General features: G+C 42.3%; 6 protein-coding genes across 6 annotated transcripts; 3 read left to right on the top strand and 3 right to left on the bottom strand.

Annotated features, from left to right (window-relative positions):
* Positions 1-73: 73 nt before the first annotated feature.
* On the bottom strand, positions 74-2,469 carry LOC112348841 (pentatricopeptide repeat-containing protein At4g02750-like). Its single transcript, XM_024682080.1, has 2 exons — positions 2,388-2,469; positions 74-2,338 (listed from the first exon to the last, which is right to left on the bottom strand). The coding sequence occupies exon 2, from the start codon at positions 2,274-2,276 to the stop codon at positions 420-422; it is 1,857 nt and encodes a 618-aa protein (XP_024537848.1). The 5' UTR covers positions 2,277-2,338; positions 2,388-2,469; the 3' UTR covers positions 74-419.
* LOC9639058 lies at positions 2,393-3,536 on the bottom strand. The gene is made up of 8 exons (XM_024682081.1): positions 3,328-3,536; positions 3,176-3,265; positions 3,061-3,120; positions 2,969-3,008; positions 2,816-2,909; positions 2,701-2,760; positions 2,532-2,639; positions 2,393-2,478 (listed from the first exon to the last, which is right to left on the bottom strand). Exons 1-7 carry the CDS (start codon positions 3,525-3,527, stop codon positions 2,596-2,598), a joined length of 588 nt encoding a protein of 195 aa, XP_024537849.1. The 5' UTR covers positions 3,528-3,536; the 3' UTR covers positions 2,393-2,478; positions 2,532-2,595.
* On the bottom strand, positions 3,462-4,162 carry LOC9638789 (50S ribosomal protein L14). The gene is made up of 2 exons (XM_002977103.2): positions 4,011-4,162; positions 3,462-3,942 (listed from the first exon to the last, which is right to left on the bottom strand). The coding sequence occupies exons 1-2, from the start codon at positions 4,122-4,124 to the stop codon at positions 3,535-3,537; spliced, it is 522 nt and encodes a 173-aa protein (XP_002977149.2). The 5' UTR covers positions 4,125-4,162; the 3' UTR covers positions 3,462-3,534.
* On the top strand, positions 4,161-7,463 carry LOC9638790 (probable cytosolic oligopeptidase A). The gene is made up of 17 exons (XM_002976987.2): positions 4,161-4,508; positions 4,555-4,722; positions 4,779-4,902; positions 4,959-5,035; positions 5,085-5,228; positions 5,280-5,510; positions 5,561-5,651; positions 5,714-5,835; positions 5,890-5,997; positions 6,089-6,334; positions 6,378-6,523; positions 6,573-6,690; positions 6,744-6,903; positions 6,964-6,998; positions 7,064-7,129; positions 7,181-7,252; positions 7,303-7,463. The coding sequence occupies exons 1-17, from the start codon at positions 4,161-4,163 to the stop codon at positions 7,381-7,383; spliced, it is 2,337 nt and encodes a 778-aa protein (XP_002977033.2). The 3' UTR covers positions 7,384-7,463.
* LOC112348840 (pentatricopeptide repeat-containing protein At3g62890-like) lies at positions 7,430-9,725 on the top strand. The gene has a single exon (XM_024682079.1). The coding sequence runs from the start codon at positions 7,445-7,447 to the stop codon at positions 9,425-9,427; it is 1,983 nt and encodes a 660-aa protein (XP_024537847.1). The 5' UTR covers positions 7,430-7,444; the 3' UTR covers positions 9,428-9,725.
* Positions 9,726-16,634: 6,909 nt separating this feature from the next.
* On the top strand, positions 16,635-19,027 carry LOC9638562 (putative receptor protein kinase CRINKLY4). Its single transcript, XM_024682175.1, has 2 exons — positions 16,635-16,673; positions 16,733-19,027. Exon 2 carries the CDS (start codon positions 16,780-16,782, stop codon positions 18,982-18,984), a length of 2,205 nt encoding a protein of 734 aa, XP_024537943.1. The 5' UTR covers positions 16,635-16,673; positions 16,733-16,779; the 3' UTR covers positions 18,985-19,027.
* Positions 19,028-21,935: the final 2,908 nt, after the last annotated feature.

A 21,935-nucleotide genomic window follows, 5' to 3' on the forward strand; every position in this document is an offset into this window, starting at 1 on the left:
TGTGTGGTCACCAAATGAATATTGTTATCCCCAACCAAATTGTGTGATGAACTCATATCTTTCATTACAAAACAATTGTAATTTAGTTTTATACCAAAATATACAAGATACGTTTTCTAAAGTACCAAGAGTTCAAATCCTTTGGTCAACTGGTACTTTTTGTAATTAAGAAACATTAATATAGAATTATTATTTATGTTGTTCTTCCCAATCTTCTACTTCATTCCAGCGTCCCATGTCTGTAGTACCCATGTCTGTGGTACACAAGGTAATGCTTGAAAGAGTAAATTTGGGAATTCCTGGAAATGCCAGCACCAAACCCAGTGGTGATTGAAGCAAGGAATTGCTTCACAAGACATGCCAATTTTTTGTCTTTTTCTTTTGTAAGGTTCGATAGAACGAAAATGGATGCTTGAATTTCACTCTACAAGACTGTTTAGTTGTTCCGTGAAATCAATTTGATCAAGCCCCTCCTTGGCCCGGTGGCTATCTCCATGTGTCTTGTAAGCACCCAGCAGCGTTCTCATTGCGACATCATCAGCCTCTACCGGCATGCCTTGGATCAATTCCTCGGCGTCTCTCAGCTGGCCAGCTCGAGCAAGCAGATCGATCATGCACATAAAATGGTCACGAACCGGCTGGATCCCGAAGTCTAGCTGCATGGACACGAAGAAGGAGCAGCCATCTTCGTATCGCCCCCCATGGCTGCAAGAGAAGATGACGCTCACGAACGTGATCTCGTCCGGATCAACACCTCGCAAGATCATCGCCACGAACAGCTCCAGCGCCTCCCAGAAGCAGCCGTTTTTGGAGTACGAAGCCATCATCGTGTTCCAAGCGACGAGGTGGTTTGGAGCCGGGATTTGCTCGAACACCGCTCGCGATTCCTCCAGGTTCCCACACTTCGCATAGAGATTCATGAGAGCGTTCCCGACAACGATGTCCCGATCCAATCCGGCCTCCACAACCGCGGCGTGGATCATCCGTCCCTCCACGATCGATGGAATGCTCGCACAGGCGTCCAGCACGCCCACGTAGCTGAACTTATCGGGATGGAAGCCCTCCACCACCATTCTCTTGAAGAGTTTGAGCGATTCGACATGGCCACCCTCGCCAGAGCTCGAAGAAGCGTACATCGCGATCATGATGTTCCACGAGTTGAGATCCCGAGTGTTCATGGCATCGAAGATCTCCCTGGCTTTGGAGAGGCGCCTGTTCTGTGCGTAAGCCGTGATCATCGCATTCCACGACACGGTGTTCTTCACGGGCATGTCTTGGAACACGGCCTCAGCATCTGCAAGATGCCCGTTCTGGGCATACGCAGCAACCATCGCCGTCCATGTCACTACATTCTTCTCGGGCATCTCCTGGAAGACTTGAAACGCTTCTTGGGCACTTCCACACTTCCCATACATGTCTACCAGCGCGGTCCCCAAGACAACATCCGACTTGTAGTCTTCCCCGGAAGCGACGATTGTGGAGTGGATGATCTTCGCTACTGCAATTCCCGCAGGCGCATCTAGAGCTTGGATCACACTCAGATATGACACCTTGTCCGGCCCAACTCCCTGGAAATCCATCTCTCGAAACAGCTCCAGCGCCTCTTGCATAAGCCCATTCTGGGCAAATGCTGCTACCATCGCGTTCCAGGCGACCACGTCTCGAACTGGCATTTGGCGAAACAACGATCTTGCATCGTCAAGGTTGCAGCTTTGCGCGCAAGCAACCAATATTGCCGTCCAGGAAATGGCGTCCCAAAGCGGCATCTTGCTGAACAGCGTGCGTGCATGATGCAAATGCCCGTTTTGGGCAAATGCGGAGATCATCGTGTTGAGCGAGTAGATGTTGGGTGTCTCGATGCGCTCGAACGCGGCGATGGCGTCGCCGAGTCTCCCACACTTTCCGTACATCTGGACGAGGTTGTTTCCCAGATACGTATCGCGGTCGTAGCCGGCGAGCGCGATCCGTTCGTGGAGCCGGCGACCCTCTCCCAGTGCCTTGGCGCTGGCGCACCGCCGGAGGAGAGACCCAAATCTTCCCACATCAATCGCGTTCTTTCCAGAGTCGCGGAGGAGGAGCCCATCGATCGCCTGCTTGAGCTGCTCGCGCAAACTCTTGCCGCTTAATCTGGGCGATGCTGCTGCTGCTGCTGGTGGATGCTCGTCGTCGCAGCTTAAGTTCTTGCCCACCACTTGCCTTCTCACGAAATGGGCGTCAAGGATCGCTCTAGCTGGGGACAAGCACGAAAATCTTCTTCGCTGGGAAAGAGCTTGCATTCATCCTTCTTGAAGTTTGATTGATCGCATATTCTAGAATCTTTACCTCGAGCTTTTTCTTCCTGGAACAAACCCACACATTAGACGTGTAGAAAGAAAGAACTCTTCTACCTCGATCGATCTTGTCGAACTTTCTCTAGTCTTCAATGTCTTCGAAAAAGGATCCCAGTGTCTTTCGAAGCATGGTGAAGGATTTGTCTTCCTGGCACACGACTCTCACTCAGCACGAGAACGAAAAAAAATAAACTTGCCCACCTGAGACTTCTTCTTGACTTGTTCCTCGGCTGCTGCGATTTTGTCCGAGCAGCTCTTTTGCAGGTCACTCACAAGCGTTTTCTCCTTTTTCCCTGTAGAGAAAAAACACTTTAGTCCATGTTATAATCTGTGTAAGCGATAGCGTAGGACTCGCGGAAGTGGTTCTTACTCTGCTGCTCAAGTCGCGTGAGCAAGGCCTCTTTACCCTCTTCGAACTTGGAGAAAGTATCTGCAGTAAGTAGCATTACTCGACAGAAAGGAAAAGAGAAACGATTAAATGGTACCTTCGTATGATCGAAGATGATCCTCTCTTTCTTTGCAGAACTTCTCGTAGATTGACTGGTACTTTGTGGCTTCGGCTTTTAACGATGCCTCGCACTGCGACAAAGAAACAAAACAATGGAGCAAATTATTTGAGGAAGAACTAGATTGTTTACTTCTTTCGCCAGCTTCGTAGCAGCCTTGAGGAGAGTTTGCCTGAATGGATGCACGCAATTCGAATGAGAACGCACAAAACATGGATGAATACCTCTCCTTGTCGGATTTGAGCTTCGCTTCGTCCGCTAGGGAAAGAATGTCCGACTTGACACTGATTCATTCCACGCAAGAACTAAGCCACACCATACCAAAACACACATGCAAACCTGTTGAGAATCTCCTCGTTCTTCTTCTGGCCATCAGTCTTCGCCTTCTTGCGCACTTGCTGGAGGGCCGTGAGAATACCCTGGATGTCGCTGCACCAAAAACAATCGATCGATCGATCCAATCGACTATAATCCAGACAAGAATCCCTCACCTTGACAGATCTAGTCCAAGATCGGCATCCGCGCCAGGAATTTCCCCTGGCGCCATCGCAGCGCCATCGCTCCTCGCATGCCTCTTCGACACGGCAGCCATAGGAAGTGAAAATTCCCGCCCAGGGCTCTTGAGTTTAAAATCAAACGGAGGAAAATCTTCCGCCAGATACCGGCATATTCTGTTAAGAGATGCCGGCATATACCTTCTACACGACATCGTCGGCGAGCGAGAGGATCTTCACGAATTTCTTCGCGCGGAGCTCCGCCGCGACGGGGCCATAGACGCGCGTTCCAACGGGCTCGCCCTCCTTGTTGATGATCACCACCGCATTCTCGTCGAACCGGATGTGCGATCCATCGCGGCGGCCCTTTTGCATCCTCGCGCGCACGATCACGGCCCGGACGACGTCGCCCTTCTTCACCTTGGTGCTCTCCTTCTCGAATTTCTTGATCCTCTTCTTGCCGCTGGCGGCCTCCTTTACCGACGCCACGATCACGTCCCCGATGCTGCCTCCGATCTTGCGCGCCTTGGCCTGGATGCACCCGACGATCTTGGCGCCGGAGTTGTCCGCGACATTGAGCTTGGTCCTCATCTGGACGAAGCACCGGGTTTGCTGCGCCACACAAGAGATCGATCGATCGAGCAATGCGGGAGAAATTCGTGGGAGATCAAGACTAGCACCTGGAATACGGCAGGCCGGGACATGATCTGGTAGCCAGGATCGACGCGTAGCCCGCCAGAGGTCCACACTCGGCTCCATAGCGCCCCGGTGGGCGCAATCCCTCGCAGCGCCATCGCCCTAGCAATAAACCCTAAACCTCTGGCAGGAATATGCTCGTCCTGCGCGGGGAATATACCCGTTTAGCTATGGCGAGCGCCTTGCAAACAAGCTGCCGTATTCTCGGAAGAGCACACGCCCGTCGCGCGAATATTCCACGTTCTTGTAGAGCTATATTCTTCGCTACTAGGCTTGGGTCCTCCGTGAGCGCCTATACTCCAGCGCTTCCACCGAGGTCTAGGGTTCCTCATTTGTGTTGCTCCGCCGGGACGAGGAGAATGGCGGCGCTGGCAATCGACAAGGAGCTAAATCCTCTCCTCAAGGATGGATCGTTGCCTCTCTACGACAAGGTCGATGCAACGCACGTCGTCCCCGGGATCCGGCAGCTGCTGGAAGAACTGGTAATATTTCTCTGGATTCCACGATTGTCTTGACTTGATCGCGCAGGAAGCGGAGCTTGTCAAGCTGGAGCAAAATCTCAAGCCTGATTGGGAATCCCTTGTTCATCCCCTGGAGCGCATCACGGATCGATTGACTGTGACGTGGGGAATCGTTGAGCACCTGAAGGCTGTCAAGGATAGTTCCGAGCTACGCGCGGCTGTCGAAGAAGTACAGGTATCTCTTTCTTTGATCTTCTTTGCAAAAAAGCTATTCTTGCTGTCTTTCTGTAGCCCGAGAAAGTGGCTTTTTTGCTGAGACTCGGCCAGAGCAAACCTCTCTATAAAGCTTTCAAGGAGATTCAAGACGGACCAGGATTTAAGAATCTCACGGACGCTCAGAAGAGAATTGTGGAAGGTAAAATGCTAGCTTTTCTCCTGTTTTTCATCGATGCTTGCTTGTGAAACCTGCAGCTCAGTTGAAGGAGGCCACGCTTAATGGTGTAGCGCTAGAAGGAGAGGACAAGAAACGATTCAACGAGATTGAACAGGTATTTTGTTCTTCTCATAGGCGTTTGCTGATGGTGTATGTGGTGGCAGGAATTGGAACTTCTTGGGACGAAGTTTAGCGAGCATGTTTTGGACTCGACCAAGAAGTATCAAAAGTTAGTCGTAGATAAAGCTGATATTGAAGGACTGCCACCCACTGCTCTTGGTTTGGCTGCACAGACGGCATGCTCAAAGGTAAAGTTGCGACTTAATCACAACTCGGGACTTATTGTTCTCTTTTGTAAGGGTCACGAGGGTGCTAACGCAGAAAACGGACCATGGATGTTTACGCTAGACCTGCCTAGCTACATGCCCGTGATGAAATTTGCAAAGAATCGAGCTTTGCGGGAAGAGATGTATCGGGAATTTATCACTGTTGCCTCTGAAGGTGACCTGGACAATACTCCTGTGATCAACAAAATTCTGGAACTCCGCTTGGAGAAAGCGAAGCTACTTGGCTACAAGAATTTTGCCGAGGTACTTTTTAGCGTCGAGCTTACAATCTGAGCAAAAACGCGTCTTTACAGGTCAGTATGGCTATGAAAATGGCAACAACAGAAACTGCTAATGAGCTCTTAGAAAAACTTCGTCTCAGCTCATGGGATGGTGCTCTTAAAGGTGCTTCAACTATTATTGTTTCCTTGGTTCAAACAATTTTTGTTTCTTCTCCTTTTTTTCAGATTTTGAGGAACTAAAGTCCTTTAGTAAGTCCAAAAATGCACCAGAAGCTGATGATCTTTCTCACTGGGATCTAACTTATTGGAGCGAACGCTTGCGTGAAGACAGATACGATGTTAATGAGGTAAATTGTATTCTAGATTTTCTTATATATGATTCGGAGGTCTACATTGTGTAGGAAGAACTGCGGCCTTACTTTTCGTTGCCAAAAGTAATGGATGGGCTGTTCAACCTTGCCAAATATCTTTTTGGCGTTCAGATTGAACCTGCAGACGGCATGGCACCTGTACGTTTGTCAGCGTGTTTGTTGTTTCGCTTTAACTTGTTCTCTTTTTTCTTTTTGTGTTTTTTTTCTTTTGTTTTGTTTTTGCTAACAGGTCTGGAACAAGGACGTGAGCTTTTTTCAAGTGAAAGACTTGGCTGGTGAGCCTTTAGCTTTCTTTTACTTCGATCCTTATTCGAGGCCCTCGGAAAAGCGGGGTGGTGCTTGGATGGATATTGTGGTGGGACGGAGCCGTGTCCTTGCACCCCGAGGCAGCTCTGTGCGCTTACCTGTTGCTCACATGGTTTGCAACCAAACGCCTCCTGTTGGAAACGAGCCTAGTCTAATGACATTCCGGGAGGTACGATTTAAAACGTATTTCACTATTTCAACTTTCTTTGTAGGTGGAAACTGTGTTCCATGAATTCGGGCATGCGTTACAGCACATGCTCACTAAACAAGACGAAGGTTTAGTCGCAGGAATCCATGGTGTTGAATGGGATGCTGTGGAGCTTCCTTCTCAATTCATGGAGAATTGGTGTTACGATAGGTTTGTTGATATTTATTTAAAAGTTTGTTTCTAATCATGCAAACTACAGGAAAACTCTCATGAGCTTTGCCGTCCACTATAAAACGGGTGAGCCATTATCAGAGGATGTGTACGAGAAGCTCAAGGCCGCAAGGACGTTCCGGGCTGCATCTTTGATGATGCGTCAAGTAAGTATTTGCTTAAAAGCTCAGCTGACGCTGGTTTGGTTTTTGCTTTGCAGCTCCACTTTGCGATGACTGATCTGGAGCTCCATGGAAGATTCAAAGTCGGTGGCTCGGAAACAGTGTATGATGTCAACAGGAGAGTGGCAGAGAAAACTCAAGTCTTGCCCCCCCTTCCGGAAGACAGGTTCCTTTGCAGCTTTCTCCATATATTCTCATGTAAGTGCCTTTGTTGTCTTGCATTATCCCTTGCTCATCTTTCTGAATGCCTTCTTGCAGCGGCATCATATGCAGCTGGATACTACAGCTACAAAGTAAGTTCTTGTAGAGTATAAAGTTTTGACTTTCTCTTATCGTTTCTTACCTTTGATTCATGCAGTGGGCAGAAGTTCTTTCTGCTGATGCTTTCGGGGCATTTGAAGAAGCTGGACTGGACAATGAAAACGTGAGTTTCTCAAAGTTACTGAGGATTTACTAACGCCTTATGTGCGTGCAGGCGATCAAGGAGACTGGAAGGCGATTCAGAGACACAGTTCTCGGGCTTGGAGGAGGCAAACCTCCTCTCGAGGTAAATTCACCCAACAAAAAGTTCTCCTTCCAACTTGTCCATCTATCCAGGTTTTCAAGAGCTTTCGCGGCAGAGAACCTTCCACTGAAGCGTTGTTGCGGCATAGTGGTCTATTGGCTGTGGCATCATAGGACTCAAAATTTTTCAATCACTCCAAAGGTTTGAGAATCGAAGTTTTAATCTTCTAATGGTATGAGCAGTCAAGACCCAAGAGTAAGAGAGCTCTACAGGATTGAGCAAGGGGATATAGACTTGAGTGACCACTCCTATGGGCTTCTCATCAAGAACTTCACCTCTCCCCCCCACTCACTCTCCCTCGCCAAGCGCCTCCACGCCCAGATCTCCAGGCGCGGCCGCGACCACAACACATTCCTCGGCAACTTGGTTGTGGACATGTATGCCAAGCTCGGCAGCCTCGAGGAGGCGAGCTCGGCGTTCCAGAGAATCCAGCAGAGGAATGTTTTCTCCTGGAACATCCTCCTCGCAGCACATAGCGCGAATGGGGATCTTGCTACGGCAAAGAAGCTCTTCGACAAGATGCCCGTGAGAGATACCGTGTCATGGAGCTCCATGGTGGGAGCGTTTGCACAGCACGAGCTTTGCGACGAGGCTGTTTCGTTGTTTCGAGAGATGCAGCTGGAAGGATCCAAGCCGGACAGGATAACTTTCATCAATGTGATCGATGCCTGTGCCGAGAAGCCGGCTCTCCAAGATGGAAAGTTCGTCTACAGCGTTTTGGCCGAAGATGGATTGGATTCCGACGTGAAAGTTGGCACCGCGCTGCTTAACATGTATGGGAAGTGTGGAAGTTTGCGGGACGCGGAGGCTTTGTTTGAGAAAATGCCGGAGAGGAACGCTGTCTCTTGGAACGCACTTCTTTCAGCATATGCCCAGAACGGGCATATGGAAAGTGCGAGGGAAGTGTTTGGGAGTATGCCTGAGAGGAATGTGGTGTCGTGGACGGGGATGATGGCCGGGTATGTCCAGAACGAGCTTTGTAAGGATGCGCTGGAGCTCTTTCTCTGGATGGAGAACGATGGCGTGAAGCCCAACGAGAACACTTTCATCGCTCTTCTCGATGCCTGCGCGAGCATGTCAGCTCTTTCGCAAGGGAGAGTTCTCCACGCTCGAGTCACTGCGGTGGGATTTGATTCCAAGCTCAAGGTTGGGACTTGTGTTCTTGAGATGTATGGCAAGTGTGGTAGATTGGAAGAGGCGAGAGCGGTGTTTGACAAGATGGTGAACAAGAGTGTGATCACCTGGAACGCGATGATCGGATCGTACTCCCGGTTTGGACACTGGAGAGAAGCTCTGCGGGTGTTCTTGGCTATGGCACAGGAAGGAGTGACGCCAACTTGGATAACTTACATCAGCGTTTTGGTCGCGTGTAGCCACTCGGGGCTCTTGAGCCAAGGGAAGGACTACTTCACTTCTATGAGGCGGGACTTTTGCATCGATCCAACAATCGAGCATTACCACTGCATGATCGATCTCGTTGGCCGGGCGGGAACTCTTGCCGATGCTGAAGAACTCATCCACAACATGCCGTTTCACTCGGACTCAGTGACTTGGGCGGAGCTCGTTGCTTCTTCTCGGATTCATGGAGACTTGCTAAAGTGTGAGCGTGCTGCCGAGAATACATTCGAGATCGATCCAAGGGACCCTGCTCACGTCATTCTGTCCAACATGTATGCTGCGGCTGGAAAGCCGGCCTTGGTGAGAAAGGTGCGAAGAGACATGAAGGAGAGAGGGGTGAAGAGTAGGCCTGGGTGTAGTTTTATAGAGATTGGCAACAAAGTTCACGAGTTTGTATCGGGTGACTCGATCCATCCCTTGAACGAGGAGATCCGGGCTAAAACTCGGGAGCTTCACGAGCGGATCAAACAGGAGCTTGGGTACGTGCCAGACACGAAGGAGGTGCTTTACGACGTAGATGAGGAGGTGAAAAAGAAGATGCTGAGTTTCCACAGCGAGAAAATGGCTATTGCTTTTGGTGTTCTTGTGACAAGAGCCGGCACACCGCTGAGGGTCGTGAAGAACCTTAGAGTGTGCATGGATTGTCACACTTTTACCAAGCTGGTCTCCAAGTGCCTTGGAAGAGAGATTATCATGAGGGATGTCAATCGGTTCCACTCGTTCAAAGGGGGTGTGTGCTCATGTGGAGACTACTGGTGATTTGTATGTCTATGAAAGGAAAGAAATACAACCTCTGTTTGCCAATCAAGAGGAATGCAAAAGTTTACACGAGAATCACGTCGACGTGAGAGATGCACACATTCTTGTGTATAAATGAGCTTAGCCAGAGATTCTTCAAGTTCGAAATGATCCACCGCCAGAGCAAGCATTTCCAGCCTTACATATTTATATTAGTTTAGTTTCCAAAATGGAGAAGCGTTTCCAAATAACTTCCTAATCTCTCAATGCTAAAGACTTCATCAAACTCTTTGAGGTTTCCTCTAGAAGTTATCTTGCACATTGCGGCCAACTTGCAGTGCACCTGAATCACCACCAAGCTCTTGAGCTTGCCCTCAAAAGTTGTTTTGCACATCTCCACCAACTTGTGCTGTACCACCAAGATCTTGAGGTAGTTCCCAGAAGTTGTTTTGCACATCTCCACCAACTTGTGCCCAAGCTCTTCCCAAAAGTTGTTTTGCTCATCTCCACCAACTTGTGCCGCACCAGGCTCTTTGAGGTAGCCCCAGGAAGTTGTTTTGCACATCTCAGCCAGCTTGTGCTGCACCAATCTCTTGAGTTAGCCCCACCACTAACTCCAAGCTCTTGACTTTGCCCCTAGACATCTCTGCTAGATATAAATATATTAATTAAAACTCTGTTTTAAATACTGTCACGTCCTAGCATTTTACATTCTTCGGTAATCCCAAGAACCTAAAAATATACTTCAAATATATATGCAAAGAAATATATATAGCGGGACACTATGGAGGCATAGTAGCCTAGGCCATGAAGAAGTATCGAAGCAAGGCTTCACTTCATGGGTGTTTAATATGACAATGTTCTTGTGAGTAAGGATATGACTATACTGCCCCTGTAAGTATATGAACTGGGAAAAAAGAAAACATTTGTTGAGAATAGTCTCACTAGAATATAACTGTGTGAAATCAATATAAGGTAGCTTGCTCAAGCGATAAGCATGCTTAACATCTTTTAGATTAATCAACTGATGGCACTCCATAGTGAAAATCATTTTCTTAAAGTACTATGCCACCTTACACTAAAAGTGTAAAATGTGCTATAGATTTACTATCATTGCCAATAGAGTACATAAATTTTATTTTGTTATGAATTGATGAACTACTCATACACACCCCCTCCCCTCCCATGCATTTGTCAAATTCATCTCAACTTTATTGAGCTCCTCTGCCTAATCATCCTGTATGCAGTTCAATATTAAACAATTGCTTTAGAGTAGTATTCATATGTAGATTAATCCTCTTGATATGAACATGTTTATAAAGTAATAGGTCTCTTCATAAACAAAACGATGTGTGTTTGTCCAATCAAATATATACTAGCATCAATGAGTCAATCTAAATAGATGCTAAAAAGCTTTAGTTTTAATATGCCACCAAAGAAAAAACATGTCTAAAAGCTAAACATTTTATGTTGTAACAGATACTTATTATCAATACACTAAAGCTCCATATGTGATTCCATGTTAAAACACGTGGGGAATCACCTCTGCAAAACACACTTCATGCAAATATTAGCCAATGCAGCTTTTATGACATCAACCGACTCTAAAATCAACATATACTATATATAGATGCATATATCATTTGTGTGAACAAGGTTTTATTAAGGCTCTAAGTAGATGAATTTTTTTAAAAAACAATTTGCCCCTTTTCTAGAACATTTACTGAAAAATGTAAGAAACCCTATTACATATATCTACAAATGCATCATATATCTTATTTATAGTCACTAAATAATAATTTAAAATAACCTACATGTTCATCAATGAATAAATTGAATAAGTTTTTATCATCTCTATCATGTTTCTTTTGCATCTGCAAACTCATCAAGAGTGTGTCAAAATTCAAACTTTACTATCTGATTCTCATCCTCAAATTTAGCCATGTAAGGAATTTTATTTTGGATTTCTCAACTGCATCAGATTCATCTTGAGCTCTATTTGTTTGTAGGCTCTGCACTTCTGACTACAAGTGCCAATCCTCATGCTCCTAGCACCTATCAAACCATGTTTCAATTGGCTTAAACACACTTATTCCCACTCTTTTGCATTTGTCTTATGCCTATTTTAATCCCTCTTTCAATGCTTGAACCAGCAACTCATTTTTTATGCAAGTGTAATCTACCAAGTTACACAGTGCCTTCCTCTATTCAAGCTCTAATCTCTCCTATATATTTTCTTGCATGATGTGGGCTTTTGTAAATTGTAACAAGCCTCAAACTTCAAAGTCAGCCACTTAATTGATTCCAATAGCACTATCCGCTAGATCTCCATCATCATAACTCCCCTCATGACTAAGCACACCACCTACTTTGGAAAATAAGTTCTTGCAACAATTAGAACCTGTGCTTATTAACGTAACTGATAAATGGGTGATTACGAAAATACTAGGAGATTTGAATATCCAAGAAAATTTCATGGCTAATAAAATTATTTGTCAACATGAAACTTTTGTGCTTCAAGATTTATAAGCACCATAATCTAAAGATACAAACACAAACATTAATAGCCGAAGTGTAAAAAGAAAGTAATTTTTACCTTAGGAAGAATAAAAGGTCAAGATGTGGCAACAAAATATTCCAATATACTCTCTAATAACACTTAGATAGGTCTTTATTCCTAAAATCTTTGGGCCTCTTGTTTCCTAGATCTTTTAACTTGAACATAAGGCTATTTGTTGTACAAATCTCTATCTTTCATTTCTATTTGTCTTCTCTTTGATGTGGTTATGTATAGGCACAATGTCCAGCTTTGAGCTAAAAATCTCAACTGCAAATTGCTTTAGTATTTGTTTGTCTTTTATTATCTATGGTCCCTTACTATAAACCATGCTCTCTATGGTAGCAGTAGTACACTTTGTTGACATTATTCAAAGTTACAAGATAGTCTCCAAGATAAAGTTATCAAGAAGCATTATGAAGTGGATTCATTAGCTTCTTCCCATTGTGTATATAATTTTAATCATGGAGCTTTGCAATTTCTCCATCTCGTCCAACAAAAGTTGACAAAAGCCAACCCTCCCATGGAATTTCCTAATTATTGCTTGAAGTCGAGTAGTAATCCTCTAGCATGCATTTCTTTTGCCTTGTATCACCATCAAAGGCATGATTAATCAACTGACCAAGGACAAGCCTCAAATACTCCTTCCACAAACCTACAATCTTTTCCCATTGCCTCCTCATATTATGATTATTGAAACAATTACAAGTAGACTGAATTGTAAGTATTAGTTTTGGAAGTTGTTTATGAAGAGGATTACACATGAAGATATGGCTATAGTGAGCAATTTAATTCTACTAGTATGCTTGCACAATGTTCTTAAAGCTTTGCTCACTTTCACTTATAGGAACCACAAAGTCATCAATGCAAGTATGATCTTCCCCTTGTTTTCCAAAAAATCTAAGTAAATATCTCTTTTTGCTCTCCAATACATAATATATTCGATTAAAGTCTCATCTTTTGCAATAATTGCTGGAACTGAATTAGATAGGATACTCAAACACTTTCATTCTTCTAGTATAGATCAATGCCAATGACTGGAACACCTCATTCAAAATTCCCATTCTGTATTTAAAGCATTTATAACCACTACGTTTGGTTGTTGTCAAGCTTGGCCCTTTCACATTTATGCTAATCAAGTTGTTTATTCTTGATCCTCCATAGACTTTTGAAACAACTGCTTCATTGATTCAAAAAACATATACCCTTATTTCTTCCTCAGCAAATTCTAAACTATATTTTTCATAAGATCCCATACAGCTTCTAAACCTTCAAACTTGCCTTGTCAATGAGCTTAAACAATTTTAGAGTAAAACTTCCACACGTCCTTGCAAACGATTGCTTCTCTTAAACTCTCTTTGAGAGACTTTACTTAAATTGATATGGCTATAATATGTCACCAAGCCCACCATAATTATGTGTGGAGATATTGCTTGCAAATTCAAAAACTTCTAAGTTGCAAAGTACAAGAATATAAATTTTACTTTCTTTGGTTGCTCTATTTTTGTCATGTAGTCAGAACAAATATTTATCCTATATTCTTTAGGAATTACAGCTTTATATTCCCTCATAGCTCACATTCTGAAATCCTTTTATTGTGAAATATTAGCACACTTTGTACATTAGAAGTTCTTAAATCCTTTAGTGCTTACAATAACTCACTCACAATCTTGATGTATAAATGTACCTCTCACTTTGACACTTTTATCTCTAAAGCTAAGGACTTCTATTAAGCACTTCTCTAAAAACCATTTTTGAGGCCCCAAAGAATCATCTAACATTGGCTTCACATCCACTATCTGACTACTATAATAATAGTATGATTGCTAATATCCAAAGCACTAAGGTTTCTATATTGAACTAATCCACACACTAAAGTTGAAAGAGATGAACTTAACTCTTACTTGCTCTTGAGTGTGAACTTTAATTACTAGCTCCAATAGCACTTGAGCTTGCATTGAGTTGGAAATAATAAAAAAATCAAATAGTAAACTAGAACTAAAATGAAAATACTTTTGTGGAAAAATGTTAAGATATTTCTTTCACTTGTTTTCAAAATTTTCTACTTTACTGGATGCCCTAGTTGTTTTATCTTTTCATCAGCTACAGCTTTGTGTCCATTTTGACATTAAGTGAGTTGTCGAGTTGTTTTTCAAATTTCCACAATTTAGGAACAAACATAAAATTCTGCATTCCAAACAAATGATATTTCTATTTGAGAATCATTAAATTGAAGTATCATAAAACAAAATTTAATACTGCTTTCTTCCTTACAGTCATTCCATTTTTTTCATGTTTTACTTTTGAAACACTGACTACTGAAGTTTTTCCATAAGAATTAAATTATAATTTTCTCCTTTCCAACCAATATTTTCTTATAGTTCTTATCATGTTGCATGCCAAGAGATGTTTAGTTATAAAATTGTAGTAAGTGCCACTTAATCCTGTCTCATATGCAATACCACATTTGTGACAAAAGATTTGGAATTGCATTTCATTGTCTTTGTCAAATGATATTAACTCACACTTTTCCTTTTACCCTAACTCCTTGATTTTTGCCAGATTTCTTTTGTAAGATGTTATCCAAGTATTGACTTGATTCTTAGTAGCCAATTTAGAGTTCATACCAATGTTTGCTTGTATATTGTTGAATGTTTCACTATATTGTGTTGATTCTTTTGATTCTAAGCACGGATTGATAAAAATTGGTGCAACTGAATTCTTAACTGTACATCATTTTCTTTATTCTTTTAGTGGTTATAATAAGCTGGTGTGGCCCAAGAAACACTTATTATTTCCCTTCCAATCCAAAAATCTCATCCCTCTCATAACTGCCTTATAATCTTAAATGAACATTTTTCTGGTGCCCTAATGAAGCACTATCTTTACTAATTAACATATTACGCTCAACTATAGCTCTTTGCTACTTTACCATTAACTCTATTTCTATATATTTATATATGGTTTAGGGTAGTGGACTTCCCATGGTTCTTGCTTTGTGGGAGAAATTTCTAAAGAAGTGCTTCAACCTTAGTAAGAGTTTTGACTAGATACACCCCTTTTTCAGTCTATACTCTTGAGGCTACACCTAAAACTGTGATGAGATTTAGCATTTTATAGCCTTCTATAATTTTGATATTTACCCATGAAAGAATGTCCTTATTTTTTGATAAACCACACGATTATAAAGTCCTACATTATTGTCCTAAGCTAGTGCTAATTAAAAGTGTAGCTTGCTTTAGAAATTATGCACAAAATGATTTCTTGCACAACAAAAACATTTCCTCATCATAAGTGAAATCTATTTTGTGATCTAATGGTTTATGATGTTCTGCCAAGTTAGTGCTAAAAAATTCAGCTCACATAATTCTAAATCTACACAAAATATCTGTGTTTTCCAAAAGCCCTAAACCATATGCTATACTGACATGGCAAATAGCTGAGTTGGAATTTGGCACAATTGAACTTGGACATTACTTTTTGATTGTGAGTCTTATTGTTATTTAATTTAAATTTATGAGATAGATAGTATTATTTGGAATAAATATTCTTAAAAATTTCATCTCATTAATTTTAAATTAAAATAAATCATTTATTTTTAACCCATAATGAAAAATAGAATTTTTCCAGCTTTAATCATTATGTTCTTAGACTGATTTTTGCAAACACTGATGCTTTTGATTATCTTACAATGTTTTATGAATCTGTTTTATTTTATTATTATAAATGAGTTTCTCAAAATATATTTTAGTATTAGAAAATGTAAGTCTTCACTCCACACAAAAAAAATAGTTAATTTGTGTTTAAATAGTAACTTTGAAGTCATCATATCAGTCAAACTATTTGTAAACTACAGACAACCTGCCATATACAATCTCAACATAAGACTTGCAAAATCTTATGCATAATGATAGATGCAAGATGTATGACCGATTCATCTCTAGATTCGAATACCATTGGAATGATAGTGGACATGCTTAATATGTCTTTATCTGAATTATAATTATAACTTTTAGAATTTATGAGTCATTGACATCTACAGATTAAGAGTATAAAATATAGATATTTCTAGCCTTATATTAATCTATATTAATATAAATTTCAAGAAGTTAGCATAGCAAATTGTTTATTTCTTTTTGTTTCAAGTATTAATTTTACTAATACTTGTGCACGTGTTTATATTAAACATGGTTTGGAGAACCATATATGAATAATATTTAGACTCTTATAGGAAATACAAATGGTAATCTCGCAGTGCTGATTATGAACAAACTTGTTGGAATGCAAAAATTCACCGGTACATAGCATAAAAACATGTTGCACAATTGCAGGTAATATCTCTAGATTTGAATAACATTATCGGGAATGATAATGGTAGCATGCATGAATTTTCGCTGTTAATACCATTAGTGGCATGGTTTTGCAAGTCACATTTGAACAGATAATAGTAATAAGTCGTAGCATGAAAAATGTCATATCTGTGGTGCGCATCCAGAGACTGTACCTCCATTCCACAAATCTAAAGTTTCGGTACAGGCACTATAGGCCACTATGCATGGGCAAGTATCATAAGGGGGGGCTGAACTTTATCTCCTGCACCTTTGCAATGGAATTTCATGCTCATCCTCCACATCCAATCGGACAATTCAACGGGCAGAAGCCGCCAAGAAGCTCACCCCACCCCCAAGCGATGGTATGCGCTAAAAAACGGTACTTTACTGTCATGGCAGCTACACACATTCTCCTCCATCTTATACTTTCCCTAGTAGCTTTGCTCTCTCACGGTCCTGTTACACCAACACAAGCATTTGGGGTCATGGGAACTTTAGCTCCAATGTGGGGGCAATTCGATCCAACACAGGACTCCTCGACTAAGGGTACGTATCACATGTGTGTTATCGAGGCTGGAAGCCTCCTCCCACACTGCCTTGGCAACATGAGCCGCAATTCTTCCGTGACATTGGTCGATCCGCCGAAAGATACCCCGTTTCTGGCACTATCGGCTGGAGCACAATTCACTTGCGGCTTGATATATGGATCCCAGGTACCACTATGCTGGGGGGACTTGGACAACAACAAGCTCGCGGTCCCAGAGAAGCTCCAGAAGGTGAGCTACTCGACCATCGCGTCTGGGGCTTACCACGTCTGCGCGCTACGCTCCGGGGCAGCTGCGGCCGTTGACTGCTGGGGCGGAAAGTCAAACGGTGAGAGCCAGCCCCCGGTGAATGGCGGTCCTTATGTGTCGCTGACCTCCGGCTGGGACTTCTCGTGTGCGTTGACCGCGCTGGGCCGGGCGGTCTGCTGGGGAGCGCTCACAAACCGGACCTTCACCCACAACCACGCCGAGCCAAACACCTCATTCGACGCAATCTTTGCCGGGCGGTCGTATGTTTGCGGGGTGGAGAGACAGACAGGGAATGCTACGTGCTGGGGGGACAACAGCTACAGCCAGTCGAATGTCCCGCCTTACACTAGATTCAAGACCATTGCGCCGTCCATGTTCCACACCTGCGGGCTCATCCGGGACACGGGCGTGGCGGATTGCTGGGGCGACGACTTTTACAGCCAGGTCAACGCCACCTCGCTAGGGGTGACCTTCTCCACGCTTGCCGCGGGGGACTTTTACACCTGCGGGGTCAACGCCGAGGATCTGGCCGTCAGGTGCTGGGGGAATGGAGTCCAGGGAACCAAGGATTTTGCCAGAGTCAAAGTGGCTCCTACTGTTTGCAGAGCGGCCAGATGCAGCAAGCACCAGTATCAACTCCCCTCGAGCTTCTGCCCTGGGATGGGGAACTACAAGGCCTGCGTTGACTGCACTCCAGGATTGTGCGGCAAGCGAAAGAATGTTATCACTCTCGCGGTGCTTTGCGTGGTGCTGGTCTTGACGGTGGTGCTGGTGGCTGCTGGGTTTACCATCCTTGAGTTTCGAAGGAAAAAGTTGGCGAAGGCAGTGCTGGCTGATCAAGAGCCCGACTTGGAGCTCTTGGAGTACGAGAAACAGGCAAAGAGAGTGAAGGAGTATACGCAGCAAGAGCTCAGCCTGGCAACCGGTAACTTTAGCAGTGACATGGTGATTGGGAAGGGAGCCTTTGGAATGGTGTACAAGGCGAGGCTTCCCAGTGGAGAGATTCTGGCCATAAAGAAGGGCAAGCTTGGAAAGGCTGCTTCTTTTGGTGGAGAGCTCAAGCTCCTCAGCCGGCTTCACCACACAAACCTGGTCAATCTCATCGGCTACTGCAAGCAGGAGAAGCAGCTCGTGTTTGAGTTCATGGCAAACGGGTCGCTGTACGACTGCCTCTTCGTGAAGAACATCAAGCTCGACTGGTCGACGAGGCTGAAGATCGCGATCCAAGCAGCTCACGGCCTCGAGTACCTCCACCTCTTTGCGGATCCCAGCATCATCCACAGAGATGTGAAGTCGTCCAACATCCTCCTGGACGAGGGATTCAATGCTCACGTCGCGGATTTTGGAGCCTCCACCTTGGGGCCGACGGAGAACTCCACTCACGTTACGAGCACCAGCCTTGTTGGAACTCCGGGATATGTTGATCCCGAGTACTTCCAGACAATGCAGCTCAGCCCCAAGAGCGATGTCTACAGCTTTGGAGTTGTCATCCTGGAGCTCTTCACAGGGAGAAAGGCTGTGGACTTGGGACAAAGTATCGTCGGAGTTGTGGCATGGGTGGAAAAGGTGGCGAGCGAGTTCTCATCGCTGGTGCCGGCATTGGACATGGAGCCCCCAGTGGACGAGGAGAAGTCTCGCATTTTGGCCGAAGTTCTGGAGCTGGGAGTGTGCTGTGTGAGGCCAAAGGCAATCGATCGCCCTACAATGACGGTAGTCGCGAGTAGTCTTGAGAAGGTCTTGAAACACTTTGGAAATCCTAGCAGCGCGAGGGAGTGGATTTCTTCACCATGGACAGAGACCACCTCTGGGCCTTCTACGGTTGATGGACCTTCAACGCTAGAGGCAAGCTTTTCAAGCTCATTCCTTGCAGAAATTCGTCTCGTGAGCCCCAAGTAAGTCAAAGCTAACTTTGAAGGACATGTAACATATAAAATTCAAATTTTTTATCAAGCATTGTTTAATTGCTTTTAGATGGGCACCACAAGATCTAAAATAGGTTATACATACATACATTATTATTCTTGATAATGTTATTCAAATCTAGAGATGAATTGGTTTTACAATCTACAATTGTACCACATCTTGCAAGTGATTTTACTTTAAGGTTGTGTGAAGTATCTATTTCTACCTTTAACAACTGTTATCGAAACTAGCACCTCACTTTTTGTGTTTCCTATGCAATTGTGTTAAATGGTTCACATACTACATCAAATAAAAACCTTTTGCTTTAGTCATAAGCATCAAGGTAAATATCAAGAAGTTAAAAGTATCAATATTGCATGTAATAGAAACCCTTTACTTTTGTTTATGAGCAACATAACTATCAAAAAGTCTATAAGTATTAATAAAATTAGGGGTAACCTAGATTTATTAAGAGTATATTCACCAATAATGACCACAGTGGAAATTGAACCTTAAATCTTTACTCATGGGATTTGAATTCAACATATATCATGCACATGGATGGGTATATAAAATTAACATATGAATCTAGGATAGATGTGAAAATTCTTCATCCAAATGAAACTTTTACTACTTCTTGGCAATCTAAAGGTAATTCCTCAACAACCAAGACTAATACCAACATCTTTTTCTATTTCTTGTTGGATGATCTTATGCATACTTATAGGGCTAGGACAATGGGGATCTGTTAGCAAGTGAATTACAAGAGGTCACTCATCCAAAAGGATCAAAATTTTAAGTGATTTCCTTAATATTGATATGATTTTGTGTAGGACCACAATTGGATATGTTAATTAGGAGCCTAGTTACTCAATGTGTTATAACAAGGCAACCAAGATTTGGAGATGAGAATGCCAAACGTTGGAAATTTTTCTTTAGTGTTTTTACTACTAAGTGATCTTGAGGCTAGTCTTGAACTCCTGATGGAAGAGTTCTGGTGGGAGTGCAAATGTGATGGTGAATAGTTCGACAAGAATGATTGCCACTCCTTGGAAAATGAAGGTGGTGATATTTAAAGCTTAATGTGAAGTGGCTGCATAACAAAAAAATTGTAATTGCAATTTAACAAACTCTTATTTTGAAAACAAAATCAATAAAAATGAATTAATTTTTTTTATTGAATTCAGGAAAAAAAACCATATAAAAACCATGAATTTTTAATTGGTATATAGGTGGATACTAATAAGATCTCACATAGAATTAGGATCCTCAACTTACACTCACTCAAATGCACTTTTATGCTTTGCACTTAACTAAAATAATCATTTCCTTGCCATTGTGAGTGTCAAGGATGATCATAAGGATTTACTTGATAAAAAGCAAATATCTTAGTTTTTTTGTTGTTTTAAGCTTGAGAACTTTAAATAACAAAAAGACAAAAGATTTCATAGAAACCCCTACATATGTATACTTTCTATATTAGGAAAAAGAAGACTTTAATCTCAAGGTTGCACCCAAGCAAGTACAAACTGTGCATGCAAATTTTCAGCACTTGATCTTATGGAGCATGATTCTTTCTTTTAGGAACAAAAATATAAAGCTACAAAAATATCAATGAAAAATGTGTTTATGTTAGTGAAACAATGTTGTAATGCTCCTCACTCCTCACAATATAATCATTGCAATAATCATGAAGCTCAAGCCAAGAAGCAAAAACCCAATTTTTTTTTTTATATTGTCACTTTGTAACATGCATGAGTGTAACAAACTGTTACAGTGCCAAAAACTTGTGTGCATAATTAAAAATGCAAAAAGTTGATAGAACTAACCACACAATTCATTTACGCTCAAAAAAGCTATCACTCAATGCCCCAAGCACTAAAAAAAAGGCTTTGTGCTTGCCTTCACACTTCAATCAATCACTACCTAATTTAGGATGTTATACTACAAATAAACTATAAAAAATGAGAGGCACTCTTAAGAGTGATTGAAGCACTATAACTACATTAGGGTGTGTTGTGATTTGAATGTGTTTTATTTCTCCTGGCTTGATTGTAAAACTATAAAAATGAAAGGTGAATGTAACATGCCAAAAGTATGAGAGAAATGGTTACAATCAGAAAATCATAAATCTGCATTCAATGATATTAAAATGAGACAAAAAAATCCTTCCTAAATTTGTAATGATATCATGTTATCTGAGATGATGTGGCATTATTTTTGTATGGTAGTTTGAGGTGTTATGCCCCAATCTCATGACAAAACAATCAAAATGTGATTGTGTGTATAATACTTTTGCATAGAACTCAAAACAAAAAATATATATCCACACATGTGTAAATATATAATGTTCCAGTCTGCAATTATATATTCATTGCCATAGGTAATAAAAAATGCAAAAAAATTATCACATATGTAAATATAAAATAAAACCATATACAATCACATTTTGTTTGCCAAAGGTGTGAACCACTTCTTATTAAATTACATATGCATTTTCTATGTAGTGTATGCTAATAGTTGATAAGAATCCACCCTACCATTGCCACTGCTATAATCATTATTGCTGTTACTTGGTGTGCAAGTAACGCAAACATTGGTGAAAATCCAATGCCCTGCAAAGGAAAGACTCTAAGAAAGGACCACCATAATCTTCTTATCCCATATAATAGTTTTTTATGTTGTGAATATTCTTTGTAGCTTAAATGTGTTTCTAAACGTCATATACCACAAACAATGTGACAATCACATTAAACATGATTGTCACCAATTTAATATTAAAATATAAAATATAGCCACATTTGCCTGCCATAGATTGCACAGTGTCTTTAATTTGTCTTATTAGTTTTTTGTGAAAGGAAAAAGCAGAAAATGATTAAGTATCCATTTATTGTCTTGAGTTCTTGTTTCTATTTGTTTCAAGTATTTCTGAACTTGTATAACTG

The sequence above is a fragment of the Selaginella moellendorffii genome, unplaced genomic scaffold (assembly GCF_000143415.4).
Source record: "Selaginella moellendorffii unplaced genomic scaffold, v1.0 SELMOscaffold_33, whole genome shotgun sequence".
Taxonomy (NCBI): Eukaryota; Viridiplantae; Streptophyta; class Lycopodiopsida; order Selaginellales; family Selaginellaceae; genus Selaginella; species Selaginella moellendorffii.

Excerpts from the sequence above, each read along its gene's own strand:
- LOC112348841 (XM_024682080.1), bottom strand. The coding sequence starts at position 2,276 with ATGCAAGCTCTTTCCCAGCGAAGAAGATTTTCGTGCTTGTCCCCAGCT.
- LOC9638562 (XM_024682175.1), top strand. The coding sequence starts at position 16,780 with ATGGGAACTTTAGCTCCAATGTGGGGGCAATTCGATCCAACACAGGAC.
- LOC9639058 (XM_024682081.1), bottom strand. The coding sequence starts at position 3,527 with ATGCCGGCATCTCTTAACAGAATATGCCGGTATCTGGCGGAAGATTTT. Across the intron at positions 3,121-3,175 it reads AACGAGGAGATTCTCAACAG|TGTCAAGTCGGACATTCTTT; the intron begins GTTTGCATGTGT and ends GGAATGAATCAG. Across the intron at positions 2,761-2,815 it reads TCATCTTCGATCATACGAAG|ATACTTTCTCCAAGTTCGAA; the intron begins GTACCATTTAAT and ends TACTTACTGCAG.
- LOC9638789 (XM_002977103.2), bottom strand. The coding sequence starts at position 4,124 with ATGGCGCTGCGAGGGATTGCGCCCACCGGGGCGCTATGGAGCCGAGTG. Across the intron at positions 3,943-4,010 it reads CCCGGCCTGCCGTATTCCAG|CAAACCCGGTGCTTCGTCCA; the intron begins GTGCTAGTCTTG and ends TGTGTGGCGCAG.
- LOC9638790 (XM_002976987.2), top strand. The coding sequence starts at position 4,161 with ATGCTCGTCCTGCGCGGGGAATATACCCGTTTAGCTATGGCGAGCGCC. Across the intron at positions 5,229-5,279 it reads CACAGACGGCATGCTCAAAG|GGTCACGAGGGTGCTAACGC; the intron begins GTAAAGTTGCGA and ends CTCTTTTGTAAG. Across the intron at positions 5,652-5,713 it reads ATGGGATGGTGCTCTTAAAG|ATTTTGAGGAACTAAAGTCC; the intron begins GTGCTTCAACTA and ends CCTTTTTTTCAG.
- LOC112348840 (XM_024682079.1), top strand. The coding sequence starts at position 7,445 with ATGAGCAGTCAAGACCCAAGAGTAAGAGAGCTCTACAGGATTGAGCAA.